Genomic DNA, 20,486 nt, shown 5'->3' with positions numbered 1-20,486 from the left:
TCCAAAACCGATTCAACACAACGTAACTAATTTGCCGAAATTTTTTTTTTTAAACTTAACTAAACTAACTAATTTTCCGATACAAAATTATTTTTTAACTAATTGAAAACAAAACGAAACAATATTTTTTTAACGGCGCACAAGTCTAAAGTAAAAATAATTTGAGGGGGGGCGGAGCCAACTGTCGAGCTAAGCAGACGTGTTAGTCATTAGCTCCTCACTATACTCTTCTTTAAACCTATTTTTTATATACTTTATGCGACCCAGCTTATCCCTAACTACCTAACGTGAAGGGGTTAAGGTGTGGACACACTCTATTTGGGGATTTCTCCCTCACAGTGCAATTTTCAGCTATACTAAAACCTACAGCCAGCAAGGAAGAGGAGGTGAGAGATAGGCCGAGACACCCAGCATCTGGTAATTGTTTGCCCTCCGGCCTCCCACTGTACTAACCACACACCGGAGGAGCGGGGATCCTCTCCGGAGTTGTCTACAAAGCCAAAGACAAAACGCTGCTCTGCGTTTGACAGACAGGCCTCCTTGGGACTGTTCCGGAACAGAAGTGCCGGCCTTCGAAAACAACGGTGTCCAGATAACCCATGCATATTATCGGCTGGTTCACCACATAGGGGACACAGAGGCTGCTTTGAAGGTCGGCGGTGGCTCTGGGTACCCGCCGGTACTCTCCTGGTCGACATCGGGCCCTGAACTGTGCAAACATAGTTGTGGCGCGAACGGCCGCCATCTTTAACAGGCCCATCTAGACAGACAAGGTAGCCGGACAGCTTGCATCAGAGGCATCTGACGAGTGGGTAAGCTCGCTCTAGCACTATACTATAACCTTCTCTACTGGTCACATTTGCTCCCCGGACGACCTTAAAGGGGGACTAGGGGCTATCCCCTGGCACAGTGAATAACGGTAAAGCTGATTCCAGCAACACATTACACGGCTTGTTTATAGGCCCACCTGGTTACTACACTCCATAGAGATCACAGTGTAATAGAGATCGCTGCACACCCTCTGTCTGAGAAACATAATACATCTGCAACAACCCTGCCTTAGGGGCAGCTTGGCTTACCAAACGAATAAGGCGTTCTTAGGCCTTGACTACTGAGAAAACTAGGGGCCCTATACTGAGCAGCTGTGGCCTATATGGTCATAGGTGATAAGAGGCCTCTTCCTTCTACCCCAGACCTGAGACGACACTCGGCTGAAGTGCAGCTCATCTAGATCTACAACTCCCAGAACTGGGTAAGAACCTGTCAGACTAACTGACTTTTTATTCAACATTCTCAGTCCCAGGATAATGAACAGCACACCGTTCACTTTTGAGCCCTGCATAAACTGACACTCAGGCCCTCATAGATATAACCTCCTCACTCCCCTACTTAACTGGATATTAAGAGGAGAATTTAATAATACCTCTGCAGCACAGTTAGTAGGAATAAGTCACAATAGGAGACCAACATCTCAGAATCACTTAAAATATCTGGGCCACACATACAGGATATACCTCAGCCGGAGAAGTAGCCCCAACTCACTGGGACTGATCACTGACCCCATCCTGCCTGGGACCTTCAACAAACCCTGCAGAGACTATACACAGTAAATTAAGTGTCTTCAGCACTAGAAAGGACTACTTAACTTGCTTTACCTCCCTAACCGGGGCCCAAGTGATTGAGACATACTCATACCCTAGACCCTGAGAACTGGGCACTACAGCCACATTTTGCAGCGAAGTGTGCACAGCGTATCCTTTGTTACTTAACACAACCTTATTTTCTTCTTGTGGAGTGAGATTTTGCACACCCCATGCTACTGAGACATTATCACATTACTCTCTTTTTTATTTATGCCAGCTGCTGCGACAGCTTCATTGTCCTCAGGTTCACAGCCTGAGGTGGAGTGTGATTTTATATTGCTGCCTTAATCATACATCTTTCTCCCACAGGTTTTTAAGTGTTTCACGATAAGTACTGGTGTAACTTTTCATTTATATGATGTGCTGACAGTTAGGCTAAGAAATACTGGTCTCTCACTAAAGGCTCTCGTGACCTAACCTAACATATATATTTACCTAAACCTACCAAGTAGTTTAACCAACACTTACTCCCCGGGGCGCATACACATAGACACACATATTGACACGCTCCCCTAGCCACACACACACTGACACGCTGCAGCAAACACACTCACTACACATAGCCTGATCTTCCCACATAGCACTACCCCTATTGAAACACACCTTTTGAAACCTTATATCCTGAGGAACATCATCTACACCTACACTCCTGACCTAACAACTTAAGGTCTTAATAGCGGGGTATCTTAACCACCCCTACTCAGTATTCTGCTGAGTTACACTGTCTGTTATTCCTCTCTGGCACCTCTCCCTTTCCGGTCCAGCCAGTCTGGGCTGGTCACTTCCCTTTTCCTTTTTCCCTTCTACATAGTCGTATCCCATCACTCCCTGGGGTGCCAGTGACTCATCTACTTACATTTGTATGTTGGGACCGAAAGGTTCAATTTCTACCTATTATGTGATGCTGTAACAAAATGTCATAAATATAGAAGGTGTTATTGACCCCTGCTCCGCAGTCTAGCAATACATATCAGACTTAGTAAACTTTACTATACGGTGCTTTATACTTTTCAGATTGTTTTCAGAGTGCTCTATAATAGAAGGTTGGTGTTAATTTTTAACTTACAGACATACCTAACAGTCTTAACACAATGCCCCATGGGCCCAGACGACAGGGGAAACCCTCCACTAACACTCAGAAGACTGTTTATGATCATTTTACTCAATCAGGAAAGGAATCTAACCCTGTCACCAACGAGGAGATGAGCGACCCTGAGTCGATCGATGCTGAATCTCATTCCAGTGTGCGCTCAGAAGCGCCATCACATCATTACATTACTAAGGCTACCCTACAACATATGTTGGCCAGTCAAACACGCTCTATCACCCAGGAAATTCAACGGTCCTCTGCGGAACTGAAAAAGGAAATTTCAGAGATTGGAGAAAGGGTTGAAGCACTAGAGCGGAAACAGGATGATTTAGCAGTAGACCAATCAAACCTGCTCACTTACTCTGAAACCCTAGCAGATCAGATGACTCAACTTGAGTTTAAAATGGCAGACATTGAAGACAGATCTCGCAGAAATAATATCCGTTTTAGGGGCATCCCAGAAACTGTAGAGAATACTCATCTCCAACTCTACCTAAAGGAGCTGTTTACAGTACTCGTGGGCACCCCAGATGGACACACTGATACAATGGAAAGAGCCCATAGAGCCTTAAGATCACGACTTGCTCCCGCCGACAAACCAAGAGATGTAATTGTCTGCTTTCACAGCTACGTATACAAAGACAAACTTATACAAGCAGCCTTCAAAAGACCGCCTATGCCAGAAAAATTCAAGGATGTTCAACTCCTGCCTGACCTTTCAACTCATACACTACAGTACCGTAAAACCTTTCAACAAATTACTCTGACACTCAGGAAGGCTAATATTAAGTACAGGTGGGGCCATCCTACAAATCTAGTGGTCACCAGAAATAACCAGAGCCACACAATCAACTCCATACCTCAAGGTATGGCTCTCCTGGCCACATGGGGCCTACACCAGGAGCAACCTCCACCGTTACAGTCGACCTACCCAAAGCTGAGAGCTTTGGCTCCCGAATGGTCTATCAGAGAGCAAAGAGCTAAGAAACCTAAAACTAACCCACCGTAAAAACACGTCTGGTAACCTTTAATGGAACTTACCTAGACTCCATTTAACCTGGAAGTTTGACCTGTCTCCAACAGATCATAACTGAGATTGAGTTAAAGTTTAAAAAGTTTACTATTAGATAGTACAATTAAGTTATGTGTTTGATTGTTATTTTAAGGTTGTTGTCTTAATTTAAGTATTGCTCATATGTAATAGCAAGTTAATTTACAATGATTACTGCGGAGCAGGGTCCATTTCAAAGACCCCTGTTTCTGTTCGCTTCTCGCCCCCCCACAGGCAGCCCACACTAGGGCTCCACCATAGCGAACTATTTTCGCTAACTCTCCCTCACTCTATCTGTTGCCTATTCCCCTCCCCTTATCCTCCCCACCTACACTGACTCTTATTATTAAAAGACCTGACCAGCTCCCCATACCTCCCTATGCCACCCCTCAAAATACTAACCCATAATGTAAGAGGCCTAAACTCCCCACATAAGCGCAGCCTTTTAGCTAGATCACTCAAATTCCATAACCCTGACGTAGCATTCCTTCAGGAGACACATTGGTCATTAGACAACCCTCCTTACACAATATCTAAAGATTACACTGTCCTCGAATACACCTCTTTTTCAAAAAAAGCCAGAGGTACGGCAATTTTAATCCATAAAAGAATAGCTTATGAACCAATCCAAGTCCTAAAAGATCCCCAATCTAGATTTCTCATTCTAACATGTAAGCTAGACCATACTGATCACACCTTAGTCTCTATCTATCTACCTAACTCACATCAGCCTAGATACCTCAAGCGGGTCCTACACACAGTTGACCGGATAAAAATAGGCAGAGTCTTACTAGCGGGGGACTTCAACATGACTTGGGACCCAGTACTAGACAGAAAAAGAACTACCCAGACAAAACATGCCACCCCTCCTGCTCAACTCTCCCAAAAGTTCAGACAAATTATTACCCACTTCTGCTACTTCGATGTATGGCGTTCACTTCACGCTAGGGATAGAGACTACACTCACTTCTCATTTCCTCATAAAACATACTCCAGACTCGACTATGTTTTTTGCTCAGCAGAAACCCTTGACCAAGTCAAACATTCTACCATCTCCCTATGCCCATGGTCTGATCATGACCTAGTTACAGTAACTCTCCGCTCAGCGGAACGACATAATGTGAAGCCTTCATGGCGCCTCCCGCATGACATCCTACAGGATGCTGCATTTAAGGAAACCTTGAGAAAAGACATAACCTTCTACTGCCAAACTAATGACAATAATCAGGTCAGAGACGACACACTATGGGGGGCGGCAAAGGCCACCTTTAGGGGTCTCATAATTAAAAAACAAGCTCATCTCAAAAAACTATCTGGCCTACCCCTTTCCAAATCTCATATCGAATTGCGTCGTCTAGAACTCCTAAACAGAAGTACACCCTCAGATGAAACCACAGCTCAAATTATACAGATTAAAAACCATATTAACCAATTAGAGCTAAAACGCACCCAGGCTAATTTATTTAAACTGAAACAGATTACTTACCACAAGAGTAACAAAGCAGATACACTACTAGCAAATAAACTTAAAAACAGGGCGAGTACCTCAAGAATTCACCAGATCCAATTTGAGAACCAGACATACCGCAAACCCTTAGACATTGGTACTTGCTTTGAGAGATTTTACTCAAACCTATACAATCTAGAAAAAAAATGCAAGTAACAAACTAACTCCTGTTGACAAGATTTGCTCCTTCCTTCGCAACTTAAATCTCCCCTCATTGTCGTCTGACGACCAAGAAACACTCTCATCCCCCTTCACCTCTAAGAAAATCAAACACGTAATAAAGCATCTAAAACCTTTCAAAACTCCGGGCCCAGATGGCTACTCAGCAGCCTTCTACAAAACATACACAAATGAACTAACCCCACTACTCTTAAGATTTTTTAATTACGCTAGAGAACAGGGTAGGTTTAGTCAGGAATTCTTGGAAGCAACGGTGATTACTATTCCTAAGCCCCAAAAAGACCCATCTTTATGCTCCAATTACAGGCCAATCTCCCTGATTAATTTACGCTAAATTATTTGCTACACGCATATCTAAATTACTCCCGAAACTCATAAACTTAGACCAAGTAGGATTTATCCCTCATCGCGAGGGACCAGACAATACTAGACGTCTCTTAAACATCTGCACTGAATCCACCAGACTAAATAGGGCATTCTCTGTAATCTCATTGGATGCAGAGAAGGCTTTTGACCGCGTTAGATGGTCCTACTTATGGGAAGCCCTTAAAATCTTTGGTTTCCCAGATCAAATTATCAAAGCGATACAGGCCCTTTACTCCACTCCCACAGCAGTAGTTAGAGGCCTAGGCTTTGCCTCACCCCCCTTCCCAATATCTAATGGCACCAGACAAGGGTGTCCACTCTCACCCCTTCTTTTTGCCCTGGCAATCGAGCCACTAGCAGAACAAATCAGACAAGATAAAAAAATTGATGGCATCCGCCTACATGGCACTATCCACAAAATTGCACTCTTTGCAGACGACATCACAATATTCTCATCAGACCCCCTATCTTCATTCCCGAGACTGATAGAAATCTTAGACTCCTTTGGAGATATGTCACTTTACAAATTAAACCTAGATAAAACAGAAATCTTTACCTGGGGAATTCCACAGAACACAGTTGACACCCTCAGAGTCCAATACAGAGTACACTGCGTCAATAACTTCATCTCCCATTTAGGCGTTAAGATATCGAATAATATCCCTCAGATGATCAAAGACAACTACCTGCCCCTTTTAACCGAACTGCGCACCCTAAAAGACAAATGGGACTACACTTATATCTCATGGATAGGTAGGTTAACAGCCCTTAAGATGTCTTTTCTACCTAAAATTACTTATTTATTTAGATGTCTACCTCTCCGTATCCCGGGATATCTCCTTCACCAATTTCAGAGTGAATTTACAAAATATATATGGCAACACAAACCCCCCAGAGTGGCGCATAAAATCCTTCAAAGCCCCCTTAGTAGAGGAGGTATAGCCTCCCCATCAATAACTAGGTACTACGAAGGAGCCATGCTCACCCACATCTCGCAATGGGGTGCGAAAGATTCCCCTAGTAAATGGAAAACCATAGAACAAGCCTCCCTCCCAAACCATATATTTTTACCCGATTTAATTTGGATTCCTGCCCACCTAAGACGTACCACAGACATTAGCAATAACATAATACGAGAATGCCTCGCCATGTGGGATAAGCTAAGACACTATCCACACATCGCCCCACATCCCTCACCCGCGCTTCACGACACTCTCAGAAATAAAGGCTGGCTCCAACTTACCCAGGTACATGACATATGAATACACAAGACTAAAGAGCTTTCTTATTAGCTGGGGATTTCAACCTGAGTTACACCGACCCCGTACACTCTGGGAAACGACTTGGCAACAAGGTAACAAACTTCACAGACCATTATCAATGCATTATACCTTAATAGGAAACACAGACCCTGAGAATAAACTTCCTCACTTGCTCACATGGGAATCAGTTCTGAACCTGACTCTGCCCCCACAATTATGGCAACATGTAATTTCCCTCACTAAAAAAGCACTGCACTGTGTCACACTCTTCGAAACATATTACAAACTCTTAACGAACTGGTACCTTACCCCTGCGAGACTTAACAAAATGTTTGTCTCTACCTCTCCTCTATGCTGGCGTAATTGTGGCAAAAAAGGAGACTCTCTACACATATGGTGGGAATGCCCCAAGTTAAAACCCTTATGGAGTACCTGCTTCCGTACGCTAGGGAGATTAGGCATAACACTTCCTATAACTCCTTCTAATGCCCTCTTACACATAGGCATTACTAAATTACCTAAACACCAAGCATATCTAGCAATCTATTTGCTAACAGCTACTAAAGCGACAATAGCCAAGGCATGGAAAACCGAGACGCCCCCAAAATGTTCATGCATCCTAAACTATATGGCATACATCTACAATATGGAGAAACCTATCTTTTACTCTCTAAATAATTCAGACCTATTTGAACTAGTGTGGGCAGACTGGCAATCTAACCACACCATTACTTGGACCCCGAACTCTAGAGTAAACACACACTAGGCAACCCTCTCCATGTACCATCCGCATGTGAACTAAACCTCTGCCTCTAACAACAACTCTTCCTTTCCTCCCTCCCCAGTCCCCCCCCCCCCACCCCAGTTAACCCACCTCATCTGACTCGAACTATATTTCGTTCATTTTTCTCATTTTATGAACACATTCTGACCTGACACATTTTCAGTGTACCAATTTCTCTGTTCATACTTTCTGTAGGAGCCTGCGTGCTCCAAATTGTTTATTATGTCACTATTGTATTTGAGAAATCTTTACTAATAAAAATTTGAAACTTAAAAAAAAATAAAAAAAAAATAATAATAATAATTTGAGGACACAAATGCACAGATATCCTTATATAGTATTAAAGAACCACTACAGTTTTATATTTTGTATATTTTTCTACTTTTAAATAACATTTATTTATGATTTTTTTTTTATTTGCTGTGATTTTAGTTACTTTTTCTTATTTATTTTAGTTATGTTAACAAATTTTATTTCAAGTACTATCAATAGAAAATCTACTTAAACAAGAAGGGTTATAAAAGAAAAAATAATAAAGAGATAAGGTAATAAGGTTCACCTTGGAAGCTCAGCCCGTTGCAAACAGCTATTACATATTAAAAATAAAGCTAAAGGTACAATTTATCACATATTATATACTCTGCAGCTGGTATAATAAGTCATTAAAAACACTTAATGGAAATGATTTTATACTACACTGCCCCTTTAATTGAAATGTTTTTTATTGAATTTTTCTTATTAGTTACATAAAAAAGTAAATGCATTTGTCACATCAACAGAACTTGAAATACATTGAGGCAAGTCTCGGCAGGTCAGCATGTCATTTTTTTTTTAAACATCAATAAATTTTACCGTACATTTCATATCACATTATGAACCAAACTCATTAAACAATAAATACTCCCAGAACCTTGGGTTATCAACCAACAACTCTGGCTTCAGAAAACATTATCCATGGTTCCCAGACAGAGACAAACTGTTCTTCAGTGTCAAGCATGATAGCTGCATTGTTACTCATTTGGTAATAGTATCCAATTTTATTTAGGATAATCTGAAAGTTAGGGATCTCAACTTTCCAGTACTGGGCAATTGTTAATCTTACTATAGTAAAGATGGTAAAAATAAACTTGTTACGTGCCCTGTTAAACCCTGGAATAGGCTCATGCAGAAGGGCTTGAGAGGCCGACACTCTTAAAGTGCGCCCAAAAATGTTGCCCAATAGATTAAAGTTTTGGGCCCAGTTATTTGCTACCCGTGGGCAATCCCACCACATATTTGAGTAGGTACCTAGCTCATCGCACCCTCTCAGACATTTTCTATTACTCATCTCCAATTTATGAAGTCTTGAGGGGTAGAAGTACCAACGAAAAGCAGTCTTCATATAATTTTCTTTTAAATGAGCGCATATAGAAAAGGAGGGTCCCCTAAACAATACATCATTCCATTTTTTTAAATGACCATATAAATTGAAATTCTTCTTCACACTTTAGCATAAAAGGGAGCTTATGAGTCATTAGTGAAGAGTTAAAAATGGTATACAGTCCAGTAATAGTCCCTCTCATTCTCTGTCTAGCTAAGCAAATTTGCTCTAAGTATGTGGTGTTCCCTTTGTATGAGTTACCTATCACCTTGTTAACTCTTGCCTTCAACTGAAGATATTGATACCAACTGGGTCTATCTTGTTCATTGAGGCTAGCATATGTGTTAAAGTCCATAAAGTTCTGTCCCCTTAAGGTGTCAGCAATTCTGTACAACCCCCTATTGGTCCACTTATTTTGAAGCCCCACGTCCAGTGTAGTAGAAAGTGTTATTAGTGGCATTGCCTTAGAAGTATCTGAAATTAACTTAAATTTAGTGGACAAAAAGTCCCATAACGAGACGGAATGTGCTACTGTTGCAAAAGTTTTCCATATGTTAGGCCTATGAGCTCTCTTAGTCCATAAAATCTTATAAATTGGCTCCACCCCAACCATATCTGACTCTAGTCGTACCCACTGAATATTATCAACCTTATTATGCCATAACGCTGAGCCACCCGGGCCGCGTGGTAATACGCTAGAAAATCTGGTAATCCCATCCCTCCCCCTCCTCTGCTTCTGCAAAGAGTTTGTCTATTAGCTCTTACTCTTTTACCTTGCCAAATAAACGAAATTACATCTTTCTGCAGTTGTGTTAGCATTTTGGATGGCACAGAGACTGGTAAGCACCTAAATAGATATAATATTTTTGGGAGAATTGTCATCTTAATACCAATTATTCTGCCATATAACGAGATTTTCAACTTTTCCCATTTCCGTAGCAAGTTTTTAATCTGCGATATCAAGGGCACGTAGTTTAATTGATACAGATCTTCAGTCCTATTTGTAAGCATCACTCCTAAGTACCTCATTCCCCTCTCAGCCCATGAGAAAGAGAAATTAATCTCTAAGAGTTTTTTAGTGTGTGCTGGCAAATTTACACTAATAGCCTCACACTTATCCTTATTAATTTTATAACCTGATATTGCAGCAAACTTATCTATAATGGTATACAGTATTGGAAGAGAAATAAGTGGCCTTGTAACCGAGAGAATAATGTAATCTGCAAAAAGAATGATTTTGTATTCTTTAGCCTTTATAGGTATGCCTGTAATATCTACATTCTGTCTGATGCTAGCTGCTAAGGGTTCGATACACAGGGCAAATAGAAGCGGAGAGAGAGGGCATCCCTGTGTAGTACCATTTGCAATTTTAACAAAAGCTGAGGGATGAGAATATATCGTAGAGATCGCTTTTCCCGTTATGCCAAATGCATCCAACACCTTATCAAGATAGTCCCAGTAGATACGGTTGAATGCCTTCTCTGCATCCAGAGAAAGGAACAGAGAAGGCATCCTGTTAACCGACGCAAGGTTAATCGAATCTATCACCTTCCTCACATTATCCGGGGCCTCCCTGTTCGCTATGAACCCCACCTGATCCGGATGGACTAGTTTAGGCATTAGTTTGTTGAGTCTGGTAGCTAAAATTTTGGAGAAAATCTTAATGTATTGATTAATTAAGGATATAGGACGATAATTTTTGCAGTGTTGCTTGTTTTTGCCCGGCTTTGGAATTACTGAGATTCGAGCTAGTAGGAATTCTTTCGGGATATATCCCCCTGTTAACATATGCTTAAAGGTGTTCACCAATAAGGGGCCTAATTCATCTAGAAATTTCTTAATAATAAAAAATACCGGTGGTATCATCCGGACCAGGTGCTTTGTTGATTTTAAGGTGTTTGATTGTCTGTCTAATTTCAGCTAATGTGATAGGTGCGTTTAGCCCATCTACATCTTCTGTGTCTAGTTTAGGCAAATCATCATGGCCCAAAAATTTCTGGTAGTTTTCAAATTGTTAGGGATTCCTGTCCCCTCGGGGGAGTGCATATAATGATTGGTAAAATGATGCAAAGGTGTCTGCTATAATTTGAGGGTGACTAGTGGTAGAACCATCCGGCTTCTGCAACTGGGGGATCGTTACGAGCCTAGTCGTATCTTTCAACCTACAAGCTAACATTCTGTCAGGCTTGTTAGCGTGGATGAAATACTGTGTGTCAATAAGTTTTAAGGATCTAGATGCTTCCTGGGATAACAGTTTATCTAACTACACTGCCCCTTTAATTGATTATATACACATTACACAGATACAATGCAGTAGCCTGTACCAGGTAATGTGATAATAAACACTGTGTTAATCCCTGTGCTACTGAAGGGGTTAATAAATACTATGCATATATCTGTGATCAGTAAAAGGACACAAAACTACAAAAAGAAATGAATGCCCTATTGTTTACATATAACTTAGTTAGAATCAGCTCCAGAGCAGTAATGCACCACTAGCAGTTAATTAAACACATATGTGTGTACCCACCAATCCCCAGCTAGCCCCCAATAGTGTAGGATATGTACATAATGATGTCAACAAAGGATACAAAGAAAAACAGTTAATTTAAAAATAGAAGTTAATTTATACATAAAGTCTACTCCAGAAAGTTTATTGTTAAAAAAAAAAAAAAGATAATCCCTTTATTATTCATACACCAGTTTTGCATAACCAACACTGTTATATTAATACAATTTTTACCTCTGTGATTACCTTGTATCTAAGTCTTTGTAAACTGCCCCCCTATCTCAGTGCTTTTGACAGATTTGCATTTTAGCCAATCCACGGGAGTGATCACTGTATCAATATGTATTAAACCAAAAAAGATAGTGTTTGGTTCCAGGGGGAAGTTTAATATATGTTACACTGCCGTTCAGCAGGAAATAGTTGATGAGTAAGGCAGTTATACAGACATTGATGTTTTTTTAATAAAATTTGTTAAAACTGCAACTGGAGTGTGAGAGACTATCTTATAACAGCAACTTTATACGGGAATCTGAGAGACTATCTTATAAACAGCAGCTTTGTGCAGGAGTCTGAGAGACTATCTTATAACAGCAGCTTTATACAGGATTCTGAGAGACTATCTTATAAACAGCAGCTTTGTGCAGGAGTCTGAGAGACTATCTTTTATAAACAGCAGCTTTATACAGGAGCCTGAGAGACTATCTTATAAACAGCAGCTTTATACAGGAGTCTGAGAGACTATCTTATAAACAGCAGCTTTATACTGGAGTCCAACTGAGAGACTATCTTATAAACAGCAGCTTTATACAGGAGCCAGAGAGACAATCTTATAAACAGCAGCTTTATACAGGAGTCTGATAGACTATCTTATAACAGCAGCTTTATACAGGAGTCTGAGAGACTATCTTATAACAGCAGCTTTATACAGGAGTCTAAGAGACTATCTTATAACAGCAGCTTTATACAGGAGTCTGAGAGACTATCTTATAACAGCAGCTTTTTACAGGATTCTGAGAGACTATCTTATAAACAGCAGCTTTATACAGGAGTCTGAGAGACTATCTTATAAACAGCAGCTTTATACAGGAGTCTGAGAGACTATCTTATAAACAGCAGCTTTATACAGGAGCCTGAGAGACTATCTTATAAACAGCAGCTTTATACAGGAGCCTGAGAGACTATCTTATAAACAACAGCTTTATACAGGAGCCTGAGAGACTATATTATAAACAGCAGCTTTATACAGGAGTCTGAGAGACTATATTATAAACAGCAGCTTTATACAGGAGTCTGAGAGACTATCTTATAAACAGCAGCTTTATACAGGAGCCTGAGAGACTATCTTATAAACAGCAGCTTTATACAGGAGCCTGAGAGACTATCTTATAAACAGCAGCTTTATACAGGAGTCTGAGAGACTATATTATAAACAGCAGCTTTATACAGGAGTCTGAGAGACTATCTTATAAACAGCAGCTTTATACATGGTGGCAGCGGATGTTATTTGAGAAATACACCAAAAGAGGATATGGAAAGTTTAAAACCACCACGTTTGCTGGATTTTCAGGCAAGGATCTGTCTCAGGCATGGAAGAGATGGAAAGAAGACATTCTTCTATACACAGACCTAATCATGGCTGAAAAACCAGAGGAGATTAAGGTAAAGTTGTTTCTGGAGAAAAAGGTAGAGAGATAAAAGACACCCTTCTCCCAGAAGCAATAGCTCCCACACTGGCTCTGCTAATTAAAGCATTTGATGATTATTGTGAGCCAAAGCAAAATGAGACTGTGGAAAGATATAATTTTTTTTCAAGAAGTCAGAGGGAAGATGAAGGAATAGATGCTTATGTCACAGACCTGTGTACACTGGCAGCCACTTGCAACTTATGTAATATCAGAGACTCATTAATCAGGGACAGGATTGTATGTGGCACAAGAGTCTCTAAACTTAGGGAATGCCTACTGAGAGAATTGGATTTAACATTGGAAAATGTATTCAAATAGGTAGAGCTGCTGAGCTGTCTAAAGAGAGGGTGAAGATCATTGAGAGTTCCAGCACTAGTGCAGTGTCAGTCCATGGGATGGACACAAGTTACACCCTTAGGAAGGGTAATGACAATGACTCCAGACAAGACAATACAGTGTATGTATAGTGGAAAGCATCATGAGAAACTGAAAGAAAAATGCCCAGCATTTGGAAAGCAATGTAAAGGGTGTGGTTAAGCAAATCATTTCTTTAGCCAGTGCCATGCCAATACACAACAAAGAAAGACAACAGTACAAGCTGTCTATAGAGAGACTGAAAACTTAGAGGAATATGAAGACATTCTGGGTCTGACCTTGGAACCAGCTTTTCAGATTTGTACACTTAAGAAAACAGTAAGCAAATTTCCATCAGCTTTGTTTGCTACCATGCTAATTGACCAACAAGCCGTAGGATTCCAAATGGATTGTGGAGCAGACTGTCTTGTCATACCAGCAAGGTTGGTAAAAGACAAATCTAAAATTCTACATTGTGATAAAATGCAACGGATGTATAATAAGATCATACTGAAACCAATAGGGATATGTAAGCTCAAAATAAGAAACCCATGCAACTAAAATTTATATCAGACTGAGTTTCTTGTAATTGTGTAATCGTATACTAGGAAGTAGAGCTATACAAGCTATGGATCTGATCTCAGTGCAACACCAAAATATCCTAAACGTGGAACAAGATGGCAACCACCCAGATGCCACTGTGTCACTGTGTGGGGCTGGTCAGCCATCAATAAAGAGTATGCAGATATGTCATGAATACCTCAAGATTTAGCTGCTAAGGGGTTAATTCTGTTTAGCCTGTGAGCTAAAAAAGATTTGTTTTTCAAGAAGAACTGTGTGTTTGTGTTTTCTTTGATGTGCCAGAACCCCTCATAAATAGTTTATAAGACCCCTTTCTCCAAATGTTAGTGTATGCATTGTGTCATAAATCCAGTCAACCTCTGTCAGCTCCATAGATACAACACAGTGCCTCAGTCCCAGAAACTGATAAGGTCAATAAAAGGATGGTGTTCTATTCAAAGGTGAGCGAGTAGTTATTCCATCTGATCTCCGAACAGATATTAGGTCTCAAATACATTCTTCACATCTTGGTGTGGAAGGATGTCTATGCAGAGCCAGGGAGAGTACTTACTGGCCAGGAATGAATACACAGCTAAAAGAATATATCGACCAATGTGACATATGCTATTCATTCGATACTAAACAACAGAAAGAGACATTCATTCCTCATGAGATCCCAACAAGACTGTGGGAAAATCTTGGCATTGATTTGTTCACATTCCAAGGAAAGGAGTATTTAATAACAGTGGACTATGACTCTAATTTCTGGGAGATAGACCATCTTCAGGATACAAAATCTACCACAGTAATAAGAAAATTAAAGGCCCATTTTGCCAGATATGGAATCCCAGACACTGAATATTCTGATAATGGACCACAGTTTATTTCAATGGAGTTTAAAGACTTCAGTATGGGTTGGGACTTTGACCACATTACCTTGTCACCAAGATACCCGCAAAGCAATGGGAAAGTAGAGTCGGCAGTAAAGACAGTCAAAAGACTACTGCAAAAAGCTGTGACTTCTTGAAATGATCCTTATCTAGCATTTTTTGATCATCGCAACACACCAACACAAGGCATGGAGTGCAGTCCTGCTTAAAGACTGATGGGTCGAAGGACTAAATCGTTACTTCCAATGAGAGAGAGTCTGTTAATACAGGATAGGATCAAGTGATGAATGACAGGCACCAAATCCTGTGCAGGAAGCAGCGCTCATTGCAAGCTGCTCAATATAATAAGGGAGCCAAAGACCTGCAGCCTCTAAATGTTGGTGAACAGGTGTGGGTACAACTGTCATGGATATCAGACGGCTAAGGCTACCCCCCACCCCCCTACAACCTCACCCCTGTTGTTTCTCAGTGGTTTTGGGCTCCTCAGAGCAACCACCATCTCTGGAAGCTGTTTGTTTGCTTTGTGTTGGCTTGTTTCTGTGTTCAGAGAAAAGTTGGTGTATGACCAGCAAAATCCTCCTAGGCTTGCCGGGCTCCTGGAACTCCCGGTCGGCCACCTTACAACGGACACCCGCCTAACCTCTCTCAGGCTGGCCAGGCTCCTGGAACTCCCGGTCGGCCACAGGACAGCAGAACACCCGCAAACTTTAACCCAGGTCGCTCCAGCAACCATGTGCCCCAGAGCTCCGCTCTTTTGGGGATTAGTAGCCCCTGGGGAGTACAAGGGGTGGGGGAATTGCCGGAGGGGAGCTTCTTTGGGAACCGGGGGTTTTGGACACCCCTAACCCCATAACTTCATCGGACTGTAACTCCGGTCCCCAGTAACGAATCATGCTGATTTTTGGACTGTGAAATCTGGGGATCGATAGTTTTAAAATGACACCTGGGAAGTGCTGCTGCTGATTACCCCGAAACCGCCACCCATATGTATTGGGATTATGTGGGACTGTGGCTCCTATGGAGGTGCCGGGCTGTCTGGAGGGGCGGGAATGGCGGGAAAATAGTGGGATTGTCCCAGGGTCTTATCAAGATGAGCTGACTGTATAAAATGAGTGTGTGTTTTCAATAAAATGAGTTCCTGTTAAACCTGAATGCTAGGCTGTCTAGTTATTCGGGTTTGTTCCAGCTAAAATCGCTTTTCCTGGGCTACATAGCAGCCTGTTCCAGGCAGAGGAAGGACACTCTGACAGAGCTACCTAGTCTGGTAGCTGGATTCTGCTACAAGGTGGGACCCTGAGTACTGGTGCTGTCAGGCATCAGGGGTGGCTACAGGCTGCGGTCACTTGCCAGCTACATAGCTGCAATCGGCAGGGAGGAAGCAGGACCCGTTTGGCGGAGCTACCCAGTCGGGGTAGCCGGGGGTATCCGTCACATTGGCTGGCAGCAGTGGGATCTGCTTCTTTTACAAGGTTCCTGCTGACAGAGGAGATGTACCACAGTAGCCGGTAAAATTGTAGACAGAGTTCCTAGGGAGAGTACAAAGATGCTGACTGGGACAAAGGATCCTTGTTCGGAACAGGACGTTCTGACATGGAGGAACCTTGCCCTCCGAGACCTTTGGTGGGAGGCTCTGCAGCAACTTTATACGGGAATCTGAGAGACTATCTTATAAACAGCAGCTTTGTGCAGGAGTCTGAGAGACTATCTTATAACAGCAGCTTTATACAGGAGTCTGAGAGACTATCTTATAAACAGCAGCTTTGTGCAGGAGTCTGAGAGACTATCTTTTATAAACAGCAGCTTTATACAGGAGCCTGAGAGACTATCTTATAAACAGCAGCTTTATACAGGAGTCTGAGAGACTATCTTATAAACAGCAGCTTTATACTGGAGTCCAACTGAGAGACTATCTTATAAACAGCAGCTTTATACAGGAGCCAGAGAGACAATCTTATAAACAGCAGCTTTATACAGGAGTCTGATAGACTATCTTATAACAGCAGCTTTATACAGGAGTCTGAGAGACTATCTTATAACAGCAGCTTTATACAGGAGTCTAAGAGACTATCTTATAACAGCAGCTTTATACAGGAGTCTGAGAGACTATCTTATAACAGCAGCTTTTTACAGGATTCTGAGAGACTATCTTATAAACAGCAGCTTTATACAGGAGTCTGAGAGACTATCTTATAAACAGCAGCTTTATACAGGAGTCTGAGAGACTATCTTATAAACAGCAGCTTTATACAGGAGCCTGAGAGACTATCTTATAAACAGCAGCTTTATACAGGAGCCTGAGAGACTATCTTATAAACAACAGCTTTATACAGGAGCCTGAGAGACTATATTATAAACAGCAGCTTTATACAGGAGTCTGAGAGACTATATTATAAACAGCAGCTTTATACAGGAGTCTGAGAGACTATCTTATAAACAGCAGCTTTATACATGGTGGCAGCGGATGTTATTTGAGAAATACACCAAAAGAGGATATGGAAAGTTTAAAACCACCACGTTTGCTGGATTTTCAGGCAAGGATCTGTCTCAGGCATGGAAGAGATGGAAAGAAGACATTCTTCTATACACAGACCTAATCATGGCTGAAAAACCAGAGGAGATTAAGGTAAAGTTGTTTCTGGAGAAAAAGGTAGAGAGATAAAAGACACCCTTCTCCCAGAAGCAATAGCTCCCACACTGGCTCTGCTAATTAAAGCATTTGATGATTATTGTGAGCCAAAGCAAAATGAGACTGTGGAAAGATATAATTTTTTTTCAAGAAGTCAGAGGGAAGATGAAGGAATAGATGCTTATGTCACAGACCTGTGTACACTGGCAGCCACTTGCAACTTATGTAATATCAGAGACTCATTAATCAGGGACAGGATTGTATGTGGCACAAGAGTCTCTAAACTTAGGGAATGCCTACTGAGAGAATTGGATTTAACATTGGAAAATGTATTCAAATAGGTAGAGCTGCTGAGCTGTCTAAAGAGAGGGTGAAGATCATTGAGAGTTCCAGCACTAGTGCAGTGTCAGTCCATGGGATGGACACAAGTTACACCCTTAGGAAGGGTAATGACAATGACTCCAGACAAGACAATACAGTGTATGTATAGTGGAAAGCATCATGAGAAACTGAAAGAAAAATGCCCAGCATTTGGAAAGCAATGTAAAGGGTGTGGTTAAGCAAATCATTTCTTTAGCCAGTGCCATGCCAATACACAACAAAGAAAGACAACAGTACAAGCTGTCTATAGAGAGACTGAAAACTTAGAGGAATATGAAGACATTCTGGGTCTGACCTTGGAACCAGCTTTTCAGATTTGTACACTTAAGAAAACAGTAAGCAAATTTCCATCAGCTTTGTTTGCTACCATGCTAATTGACCAACAAGCCGTAGGATTCCAAATGGATTGTGGAGCAGACTGTCTTGTCATACCAGCAAGGTTGGTAAAAGACAAATCTAAAATTCTACATTGTGATAAAATGCAACGGATGTATAATAAGATCATACTGAAACCAATAGGGATATGTAAGCTCAAAATAAGAAACCCATGCAACTAAAATTTATATCAGACTGAGTTTCTTGTAATTGTGTAATCGTATACTAGGAAGTAGAGCTATACAAGCTATGGATCTGATCTCAGTGCAACACCAAAATATCCTAAACGTGGAACAAGATGGCAACCACCCAGATGCCACTGTGTCACTGTGTGGGGCTGGTCAGCCATCAATAAAGAGTATGCAGATATGTCATGAATACCTCAAGATTTAGCTGCTAAGGGGTTAATTCTGTTTAGCCTGTGAGCTAAAAAAGATTTGTTTTTCAAGAAGAACTGTGTGTTTGTGTTTTCTTTGATGTGCCAGAACCCCTCATAAATAGTTTATAAGACCCCTTTCTCCAAATGTTAGTGTATGCATTGTGTCATAAATCCAGTCAACCTCTGTCAGCTCCATAGATACAACACAGTGCCTCAGTCCCAGAAACTGATAAGGTCAATAAAAGGATGGTGTTCTATTCAAAGGTGAGCGAGTAGTTATTCCATCTGATCTCCGAACAGATATTAGGTCTCAAATACATTCTTCACATCTTGGTGTGGAAGGATGTCTATGCAGAGCCAGGGAGAGTACTTACTGGCCAGGAATGAATACACAGCTAAAAGAATATATCGACCAATGTGACATATGCTATTCATTCGATACTAAACAACAGAAAGAGACATTCATTCCTCATGAGATCCCAACAAGACTGTGGGAAAATCTTGGCATTGATTTGTTCACATTCCAAGGAAAGGAGTATTTAATAACAGTGGACTATGACTCTAATTTCTGGGAGATAGACCATCTTCAGGATACAAAATCTACCACAGTAATAAGAAAATTAAAGGCCCATTTTGCCAGATATGGAATCCCAGACACTGAATATTCTGATAATGGACCACAGTTTATTTCAATGGAGTTTAAAGACTTCAGTATGGGTTGGGACTTTGACCACATTACCTTGTCACCAAGATACCCGCAAAGCAATGGGAAAGTAGAGTCGGCAGTAAAGACAGTCAAAAGACTACTGCAAAAAGCTGTGACTTCTTGAAATGATCCTTATCTAGCATTTTTTGATCATCGCAACACACCAACACAAGGCATGGAGTGCAGTCCTGCTTAAAGACTGATGGGTCGAAGGACTAAATCGTTACTTCCAATGAGAGAGAGTCTGTTAATACAGGATAGGATCAAGTGATGAATGACAGGCACCAAATCCTGTGAAGGAAGCAGCGCTCATTGCAAGCTGCTCAATATAATAAGGGAGCCAAAGACCTGCAGCCTCTAAATGTTGGTGAACAGGTGTGGGTACAACTGTCATGGATATCAGACGGCTAAGGCTACCCCCCACCCCCCTACAACCTCACCCCTGTTGTTTCTCAGTGGTTTTGGGCTCCTCAGAGCAACCACCATCTCTGGAAGCTGTTTGTTTGCTTTGTGTTGGCTTGTTTCTGTGTTCAGAGAAAAGTTGGTGTATGACCAGCAAAATCCTCCTAGGCTTGCCGGGCTCCTGGAACTCCCGGTCGGCCACCTTACAACGGACACCCGCCTAACCTCTCTCAGGCTGGCCAGGCTCCTGGAACTCCCGGTCGGCCACAGGACAGCAGAACACCCGCAAACTTTAACCCAGGTCGCTCCAGCAACCATGTGCCCCAGAGCTCCGCTCTTTTGGGGATTAGTAGCCCCTGGGGAGTACAAGGGGTG

General features: G+C 41.6%; 1 protein-coding gene across 1 annotated transcript in view; it reads left to right on the top strand.

Moving 5' to 3' along the window:
* LOC128661265 (uncharacterized) overlaps positions 1 to 20,486 on the top strand; it is a 744,180-nt gene that overhangs the window by 37,749 nt on the left and 685,945 nt on the right. Inside the window, exons 6-9 of the mRNA XM_053715539.1 lie at positions 6,477 to 6,590; positions 13,756 to 13,894; positions 13,992 to 14,234; positions 18,446 to 18,688. Coding sequence (XP_053571514.1) covers positions 6,477 to 6,590; positions 13,756 to 13,894; positions 13,992 to 14,234; positions 18,446 to 18,688 — 739 coding nt within the window. The remainder of the gene's footprint in view (positions 1 to 6,476; positions 6,591 to 13,755; positions 13,895 to 13,991; positions 14,235 to 18,445; positions 18,689 to 20,486) is intronic.

The sequence above is a fragment of the Bombina bombina genome, chromosome 5 (genome assembly GCF_027579735.1).
Source record: "Bombina bombina isolate aBomBom1 chromosome 5, aBomBom1.pri, whole genome shotgun sequence".
In the NCBI taxonomy this organism is placed as follows: domain Eukaryota; kingdom Metazoa; phylum Chordata; class Amphibia; order Anura; family Bombinatoridae; genus Bombina; species Bombina bombina.
This window is presented reverse-complemented; position numbering and strand designations above follow the sequence as displayed.